This window comes from Montipora capricornis, chromosome 9 (assembly GCF_036669925.1).
Source record: "Montipora capricornis isolate CH-2021 chromosome 9, ASM3666992v2, whole genome shotgun sequence".
NCBI classification, from domain to species: domain Eukaryota; kingdom Metazoa; phylum Cnidaria; class Anthozoa; order Scleractinia; family Acroporidae; genus Montipora; species Montipora capricornis.
The window spans coordinates 27,518,443-27,528,442 of NC_090891.1; the positions used below are offsets into that span (position 1 = coordinate 27,518,443).

At 41.2% G+C, this 10,000-nt stretch overlaps 1 protein-coding gene across 1 annotated transcript in view; it reads right to left on the reverse strand.

Annotated features, from left to right (window-relative positions):
• The window catches only part of LOC138017490 (uncharacterized), a 243,896-nt gene that overhangs the window by 13,438 nt on the left and 220,458 nt on the right, over positions 1-10,000 (reverse strand). Inside the window, exons 9-11 of the mRNA XM_068864561.1 lie at positions 2,993-3,295; positions 2,028-2,221; positions 1,531-1,585 (exon numbers count right to left, since the gene is read on the reverse strand). Of these exons, the coding sequence (XP_068720662.1) occupies positions 1,531-1,585; positions 2,028-2,221; positions 2,993-3,295 (552 nt within the window). The remainder of the gene's footprint in view (positions 1-1,530; positions 1,586-2,027; positions 2,222-2,992; positions 3,296-10,000) is intronic.

Consider the following 10,000-nt stretch of genomic DNA (forward strand, 5'->3'; position numbering starts at 1 on the left):
TACCGTGATCTACTTCAACACCAGTTCCTTCCTCTGTGTTTTGAGTAAAATTAAACTGTTAAAATTTCCAGCTGCGTTTTGCGGAGTCTCTATAGTCTTACCAGGAGCGTCTGTGTCAAGTATTCTTTGACGACAAGACAATTGTACAGCAGACCGCAAGCCACATGTCTCTCTCTTTCTCTCCCCACCCCTCTCCCCCGACCAAGTCCCACTCGCTCCGGACAATAAGAAGAGAGATCTTTTCGATTCAATTCTAAAACATTTAATTTGTCTGGTGTCGAGACGAGAATTAGCGCGAAATTTTACCGTACCTGTAGTTGTGATTACGATCTTCAGCAAATTCGAAAATTCTGGTAAGTTTAATTTTGTTATTTTGTAGTTTGTTCTATTTTTTATTAATCCTATGAATTTTACAGGGGGCCAGGAGGGGGTCAGCAGACCAGGGGTCAGTGTTTTGTCGAAATCCGTTCAAAGCGGAGAGAAGAGGGGTGCAGTTTTAATTTCGAGCCGAAATAAAAGGAAAAAAGACCAGTCTAGAATTTCTCTCGATGTGAGCCAAACATTAGGAAATCATTTGAGTGGGTTCCAACATAAGCACAATGTTCCCGACACAACTGCGCATGTGCGCATTACATCGTAAATGATCAGATGATCATACAATGTCCATTCGTTCAGTTTAAATCTATAAGTGCAAATAAATAATTACCAAATAGTTTTTTAAAGCATTGTCATGAATAACAAATTCCTCCTAGCATTGCTCATGCAAACGTCCAGAAAATTGCACCAATTCTTGGATGATTTCTTGTTACTTAGACTAAGCCTTTTTTATTGAAATTATAGTACAGTCGAACCTCGATTATCCGGACCTCGATTATCCGGATTTCTCGATTATCCGGACTTTTTCTCTGGTCCCAATTTGGTCATGAATATTTATTAGTCATCATCAAGATCCCTAGCCATATCCTACAGCGTTGAAAAGTAAAGTAAAGGCGAGTTTGTTTCTCTTCCAAAAAGCAAAATAAAGCAGCGCTCGCACACGTCGTAACTAATGCAGAACTTTCGAATGAGTTCTGATTGGCTTAGAGTTGCTTTGTTACTAACAAGCTACATACGTCACGAATGTTTATTCACGATCATCATGTCCTTGAAGCGTAAGCGATGCGTTCTTTCGATAAAAGATAAACAGGCTATAATTTTGCGATTAGAGAAAGAAGAAAAAGAAGCCAAATTGTCAGCCGAATATGGCGTTAGTAAACGGCAGATATCTGATTTCCACAAGGCGTTTGCCGACACGTGTACAGGTATTCACAACGGACAGTGAAGATGTAGACCATATTGTTTTCCAAACGATTTGCAAATGTTTTGTTTCACGATTAAATTTCGCTTTCTTAATGTAATCAGTTTTTGTTCCTCATTAATATTCATATTCTCGATTATCCGGACCCTCGATTATCCGGACTATTTCGTCTAGTCCCAACGAGTCCGGATAATCGAGGTTCGACTGTACTTCCAAAAGATTTATTATGATACCTTTATTTCTCCTATCTTGTTGTTGACAATCAACAGATGTGCTCTGTACTGGCTCCTGCTAAACAATGGAAGAAATACTTTAGTTAATGAAGATTATAAGTAAAGAGACTAACATGTCTTGATATTGTAGCTGCCATGTTGGTGACCCAAACTAATCCTGAGAAACTCTGATTGTTTAATGCAGACACTTTCTTGCATGATCTGGACTTTGGGGGATCATGTATGGGTTGCAAGGATTTGCCTGCCAGCCAAGCTAGGGAATATAACTTGGTCTAAGAGCTGGGTACAGTAGTTTGCCCCCTCTGGCAGCCTTTTGACATTCCTTTCACTAATTAAACCTCCATTTGGTGGTGCAGAAGAAAGTAGTGATCTCATGCACGTAAGGCCACGTTTTTGTATATGTTTAAAAACGTCTTGAGATGTAGTTGTGTAATTAACAACCCGGCTGTGTTGTTTGTCATGGTCAAACTCAAAACTAACAGAATCATATAACATACCCTGCATAGCAAGGGTCTGCTAAGTCCCTTTGGCTCTTCCTCTTCTTCTTCTTCTTCTTCCTCTTCTTCTTCTTCTTCTTCTCCTTCTTCTTCTTCTTCTTCTTCTTCTTCTTCTTCTTCTTCTTCTTCTTCAACTTTCCCTTCATCTTGAAGACCTCTGGAAGCTGTTGTCACCCCTTCGTTGGTGACACGTTCTGGTGTGAAGAAAACAAAAATTAATAATGTAGAGTGTCACTGTTCACATGACGTCACAGCAACCATATTGGAGGAGTGATTTAATTATTCTTTTGGTAAATGAACTCTGAGTATTTTTATGAAAATTCTTCTTTTTTGTTTTAGTAATGCAAATATGGCTGCACAATTGTCAAGAAAAGACACAGTTTAGGAAATGTGGGTGTGCTTATAATGCACTATCATTTTTTGAGAGATTGATATACCTGGATACTTCATTAATGACCAAGCACAGCCACAGCCAGAAGCTGAATAATATTGTGCCTAAATTAATTATCAACAGATACAAAACAAGAAGAATAAGATATTTTTCATAGGAATAAAAATTTGCTGGAAATGTTTATGTGATCTATAAGCCTGAAACTCATGATCATAATAAATACAACGTTTGATGTTACAAAGAATTATAATTCTCTGTGACCAAAGTTTGGAAAGTACCCATCAAAGACATACAGTAAGCAAAATCTATTGTGCAACTTCCAATCACATTACCAGTATGACTTGGGCTGTATTGAATCTGAAAAGTTGTGTTGAACGCTATGACTTCTGCAAGTAATTCTGTTAACATGAAATATGTTTGTCTCGATAAGCTTGATAATGCAGTGTATAGTTGATTTCCTAGATTTTTAACTGATAATTACAGGGAAGTAATTAATTTCATGTCATAATAATAGCACATAGTGACATACTTGCACATTCACTACCAGCATTTAAGCCATACTCTAAAACTTCACCTTGAAAATCGTACTCCCTCAGCAACTCGGCAACTTCACAGCGGTGTGCTTTTTCTTCCACAACCGACGCAAACTCCTCCACTGTAACTTTTGGATAACGAGAAATAATACTTAGAATCATAGCTTTGGATGGACCTTCTTTATGCTGTTCAAAGTCAGATTTTATCGTCCAATAGTCGAAGCGGAAATGTTGAGCTATGACTTCGTAATTATGACATCCCGGAACAGATTTATCCAAACGCTTGCAGATCTTCTCCAGGAGGTTAAGATCATGATATACAAGACTTTCTAAACGCTTTGAGGCTGGAAAAAAAATGGAGCAACACGAATGTCATATTTCCATGCAGCATGAAAGGTGGCGCTACGCGATATCATGGTTAGCACCACTGGAAGCCAGTGGTTTCGCGATCTTGCGAGTTCGACCCCTCACTGCTCTAGTTCGCCCCATAAAATATATCTCCCCATACCAACTATTTTAGTTCAATTTTTGAGCCAGACTTAAATGCAGCTCAAAGATCACGGAACTACTAACTACGCTGTGCCCGGATAATGACACCCGACTGACCCAATTTGTGCTTAAGTCTTTTCATCATGAGAATTCTACACAACATTTGTATGGAGCACGTCAACTTGATCAATACTGGAAGAACTTTTGATACAAAGCCGCTTTCGACAAAACAATGACCGTCGGTCTGCAGACCACCCACTGCCCCCTATAAAATACATAGGAAATATAAAAATAAGATGTAACAGATAGAGTAAAAGATATAAATTTTACTAATAATGATATATGCGAATAAACTTACAAGGATTTCTTTGGAGATTTACTGGTACGCGTATGCCCTTATGTGACAAAAAACTGCGCTATTTTCTACCACAGGCTTCACGTAGAATGGTTGGCCAAGGTTTCCTTCCGCACATTTTAACTAGAAGCGCTTAGAGTGTGCATATTCACAGTCATTAGGGCAAATACTGAAATCTTTGGAGAGTGAAACTTTTTTTCTTAATATACAGAAAGTGAAACTCACGGATAGTGCATGACCAAGAGAACATAAAGGGGGAAGAGAGCGCTGAACAAAAAAAACTTGTTATTTTTGGAAAAGATCGTGAATGTTTACCTTCTGCAACATTCCCGAGATTGAGTCAGTAACCAGCAGTTGCACGATACTACAGAATACCGTGATGTACTTCGACATCAGATCCTTCCTTTGTGTTTTGAGTAAAATTATACTGTTAAAATTTCCAGTTGCGTTTTGAGGAGCCTCTCAAGATTTTGAACTCATTCATGAAAGAAGTCTTTATTTTACCTGGAGCGTCCGTGACAAGTATTCTTTGACGACAGGACAATTGTACAGCAGACCGCAAGCCACATGTCTCAATCTCTCTTTCTCTCCCCACCCCTCTCCCCCGACCAAGTCCCACTCGCTCCGGACAGTAAGAACAGAGATCTTTTCGAAACCCTTGCCTGGTGTCTAGACGAGAATTTGCGCGAAATTTTACCGTACTTGTAGTTGTGATTATGATCTTCCGAGCAAATTCGAAAATCCTGGTAAGTTTCCTTTTGTTAGTTTGTAGTTTGTTCCATTTTTATTATTCCTATGAATTTTATAGCGGGTCAGGAGGCGGTCAGTATCTTGTCGAAATCCGTTCAAAGCAGTGGAAGAAGACGGTGCGGTTTAAATTTCGCGCCGAAATAAATAGAAGGAAAAATTATACATGTCAAGCATTCCTTCTGCTGTGAGCCAAACATTGGGAACTCATTAAAAAGCACATGTTCCCGAAACAACTGCGCATGTGCGCGTTACATTGTAAACATTGGAGATGACTGTTTATGATGAATGTGCCTGATTTCATACGGTGGAAGCTGGGCACTAATAGGCCCTTTGCAGGATAGTGATCACATGGTACAAATCCGCCATACTGGGACGCAAATTGCGCACTGGGACATCTAAAACAAAGGCTAGTTAATCATTTAGTTAATCTAAATTTTCTTTGTTTTAGATGTCCCAGTACTGCAGTGGGCAATTTGCGTCCCAGTATGGCGGATTTGTACCATGTGATCACTATCCTGCAAAGGGCCCATTATCGGTTTTGCCGGACGGAAGTGCACTTTAGTTTGTTGATGGCGACTTGTACGAAAACTTGGTATTGGAATTGTGGCAGTTCTTTGTGTACGAATAACCACAGAACTAAAGGAGTAACGTATTACACTTCTCCCAGTGATCCTGAGCTTCAAAAAGGATATAGGAAGGTTCTTATAAACGAAAATATTATCTGGAGAAAACATGTTTTATACAGCGGTCACTGGAGCTCGGGAAAACGAGAGAACAAGAATCATTTGCCAGACACAATTTTCACGAAAGAATATGCTCCTAACCTGAAAAAAAAGTACTTCATAAACCATCCAGGGAATTAAAATGGAAAATGATATGTTCTTAGTATTTCTGGCCGTTTCAGCGCGATTCTAGGGAGTTTTAGTTCTACCGTTTCTCTCTCAGGTTGGTTACTTGCTGGCGGCGGTGTCGCATATCCATCGAAGGAAATCAGCCGTAGATTCACTCCGAACGCTCAGGTCGCCTCCAGATTTAGCTCAGTGCACGTTAAAATCCTCCTCTAACTAATGCCTTTCTCTATCGGACAAAAACAGCCGCGGTGCGGGAATTTCGGCTCGCTAATCTAACGGCTCCCTTCCATCGAGGACTGTCGGCGATGCTTTGCCATGAAGTTCCGTGCACGGCCGTTGGAAAACACCTTACCGGCCGGGCCCAAGGTTCAAATTTGTGAAACACTGGGTGGGCAACAATGTAAGTGACAGGTACACTGCAAAACAAACTGAATGTTTATGTTTGCGAAAGATCTTTATAATGCATTCCCTGAACTTCGTCCGTATATGCGTGACAGCTGAGTACTTTCCGAAGAAGGGCCTCACGTTGTACCTGTCAGTGATACTAAAGCTTCGTCGCCCACCCTGTGTGTAACGAATTTGAACCTCGTGCACGGAACTTCCGAACCAAGCATGTTGCTAACGGCAAAATCAGCCCACTTCGGCGATTTTCAATTCCTTTCCGTGAAAGTTTGTCTGATATAAGGATTGAAATATGTAGCAGCACTATCATCGGTTGGTCTCAGTGGAATTTCGGGTCGATTTGAGCTTTTTGGAAGAACTTACAGCAGCTTGTGTTTCCAACTGCTTCATCGGAGTATCCAACCTTGAAGATAAATATATAGAGAGAAAACAGCGAACCTACAACTCACTGGAACAGCGCTGAAATGGCCAAAGTACGCCACAAGAACACTGATAAGGTATCGAGAAGACAAAGTAAAGCATTTTTGTTCGATTCATGTTCTTTATTTCGACTCCTAAACACGTTTGCAAATTCCCATACAAACGCTTATAATTTTAACTGATCGTGATGCTCAAATTACAGTTAACTTGGGGTACCTGTGAAATACCGCGTTCAAAAACAGTTAAATACCGAAATCGAAGTTAATGCTCTACATTTTCTGCCCCGTATTGCTCTGCACGCGCGGATTACCTTTGTCAGTAAAGTAAACGATTGTTAAAACGATAGGCGTTTGGAAAGCGTGATCCCGCACCAAGGAGGAAGGTAGTAGAGTTTTCAATTTCTTTCCCCCCTAGAGCAACCGAAGTCTGATAATTCCGTGACGTAATTTCTGCACCGAATACCTTGAACCAAAACATACGAGAACCGCTTTCCGTAAGGTTTGATCCACCCTGCTAGCAGAGCCTCCTTTTGTCTTTTCCTTTACTGAGGAGGCGAAAAGGAGGCTCTGCCTGAATCGCGTCAACTCTTTGAAGCCGCCGCAGCCCGAACTTCTGGACTAGTCAATCTTGTTTAATTTCGTCAAACCCGTTTTTCCGGTGCAAGCATCCGTTTAGTGATAAAACCGATGGTTATAATTGAGCCCGCTGTACCGTGAAAAACCAATATGGCGGTGTGATCTGGCATATTAGGCTTGGATTCGGGACTGTATCTTGGCAACATGTAGCGCATACTCAAACTCTTTCTCGAAAACGCCAAAATCGAGCAAGCAAAAGAAAGGCTCTGCCTCTGCCTCTGCTCTGTAGATACGTTAGTGCATTTGTTTATGACATGAACTGTAGACACATGATAAGATTTTCAAACCTGGATGCTGGTACTGCAATGGTACTGCTGGTACTGCAAACCTGGATACTCTGGTACCTAACACCAAATTATTGATGTCTCTGAATACTCTGGTACTTAACACTAAAATATTGATGCCTTTGTTTAAAGGCTGGTGTACACATGGTTCGTACGCGTCTTGAAAACCCTTGAAAACCCTTGAATTTGGAGAGTACATTTTCAAGGCCTTGAAAGTCCTTGAAAATCTCTGCTCTTCATTCCTGGTCCTTGAATTTTAACTGATCGTGATGCTCAAATTACAGTTAACTTGGGGTACCTGTGAAATACCGCGTTCAAAAACAGTTAAATACCGAAATCGAAGTTAATGCTCTACATTTTCTGCCCCGTATTGCTCTGCACGCGCGGATTACCTTTGTCAGTAAAGTAAACGATTGTTAAAACGATAGGCGTTTGGAAAGCGTGATCCCGCACCAAGGAGGAAGGTAGTAGAGTTTTCAATTTCTTTCCCCCCTAGAGCAACCGAAGTCTGATAATTCCATGACGTAATTTCTGCACCGAATACCTTGAACCAAAACATACGAGAACCGCTTTCCGTAAGGTTTGCTCCACCCTGCTAGCAGAGCCTCCTTTTGTCTTTTCCTTTACTGAGGAGGCGAAAAGGAGGCTCTACCTGAATCGCGTCAACTCTTTGAAGCCGCCGCAGCCCGAACTTCTGGACTAGTCAATCTTGTTTTATTTAGTCAAACCCGTTTTTCCGGTGCAAGCATCCGTTTAGTGATAAAACCGATGGTTATAATTGAGCCCGCTGTACCGTGAAAAACCAATATGGCGGTGTGATCTGGCATATTAGGCTTGGATTCGGGACTGTATCTTGGCAACATGTAGCGCATACTCAAACTCTTTCTCGAGAACGCCAAAATCGAGCAAGCAAAAGAAAGGCTCTGCCTCTGCCTCTTCTCTGCAGATACGTTAGTGCATTTGTTTATGACATGAACTGTAGACACATGATAAGATTTTCAAACCTGGATGCTGGTACTGCTGGTACTGCAATGGTACTGCTGGTACTGCAAACCTGGATGCTCTGGTACCTAACACCAAATTATTGATGTCTCTGAATACTCTGGTACTTAACACTAAAATATTGATGCCTTTGTTTAAAGGCTGGTGTACACATGGTTCGTACGCGTCTTGAAAACCCTTGAAAACCCTTGAATTTGGAGAGTACATTTTCAAGGCCTTGAAAGTCCTTGAAAATCTCTGCTCTTCATTCCTGGTCCTTGAATTTTAACTGATCGTGATGCTCAAATTACAGTTAACTTGGGGTACCTGTGAAATACCGCGTTCAAAAACAGTTAAATACCGAAATCGAAGTTAATGCTCTACATTTTCTGCTCCGTATTGCTCTGCACGCGCGGATTACCTTTGTCAGTAAAGTAAACGATTGTTAAAACGATAGGCGTTTGGAAAGCGTGATCCCGCACCAAGGAGGAAGGTAGTAGAGTTTTCAATTTCTTTCCCCACTAGAGCAACCGAAGTCTGATAATTCCGTGACGTAATTTCTGCACCGAATACCTTGAACCAAAACATACGAGAACCGCTTTCCGTAAGGTTTGATCCACCCTGCTAGCAGAGCCTCATTTTGTCTTTTCCTTTACTGAGGAGGACAAAAGGAGGCTCTACCTGAGTCGCGTAAACTCTTTGAAGCCGCCGCAGCCCGAACTTCTGGACTAGTCAATCTTGTTTCCTTTCGTCAAACCCGTTTTTCCGGTGCAAGCATCCGTTTAGTGATAAAACCGATGGTTATAATTGAGCCCGCTGTACCGTGAAAAACCAATATGGCGGTGTGATCTGGCATATTAGGCTTGGATTCGGGACTGTATCTTGGCAACATGTAGCGCATACTCAAACTCTTTCTCGAGAACGCCAAAATCGAGCAAGCAAAAGAAAGGCTCTGCCTCTGCCTCTTCTCTGCAGATACGTTAGTGCATTTGTTTATGACATGAACTGTAGACACATGATAAGATTTTCAAACCTGGATGCTGGTACTGCAATGGTACTGCTGGTACTGCAAACCTGGATGCTCTGGTACCTAACACCAAATTATTGATGTCTCTGAATACTCTGGTACTTAACACTAAAATATTGATGCCTTTGTTTAAAGGCTGGTGTACACAGGGTTCGTACGCGTCTTGAAAACCCTTGAAAACCCTTGAATTTGGAGAGTACATTTTCAAGGCCTTGAAAGTCCTTGAAAATCTCTGCTCTTCATTCCTGGTCCTTGAAAGTCCTTGAATTTTTTCTGACCCGAATAACTTCAGTAAAAATAATCAGCCACTCAAGTCATGTCATTACAAACGCGACGAGCTGTAGGGTCGAGAATGGTTACCAGTGCCTTTAATATTACTTTGCATTACGGAAAATGACCAAGAATTGTACTGTCAGACTATTTCCATGGGTAAATTCTTCGACGTAAATAAAAAAGAGGTCCTTGGAATTTCAAAATTTGGCCCTTGAAAGTCCTTGAAAAGTCCTTGTATTTTTGGTCTGAAAAAGTGTACGAACCCTGTGTACAGTTGACGTAATGTGCATTTGTCTGGACAGAATCGGGTCCAGACAACCTAACCGGCGCCAGCCAGGAAATTATTTCAAGCCCTGACATAAGCATAAGTACAAGTTAGTAACAGTGCAAACGTCGTTATGCTTATGCCTATGTCACTGTATAAACCAGCCTCAAAGCTGTTGTCTGAAATAGTTCCATGTACCCAAAAGGTTCTAATCTAAAGCATTTTTCGTTGCTACAAGGAATTGAAGAGGCTGCTGCTGTGGTAATATTGCCCAGGCTTCAAAGACGAAGGAGGGAGTCTTAGAAAATGTTGTAAAG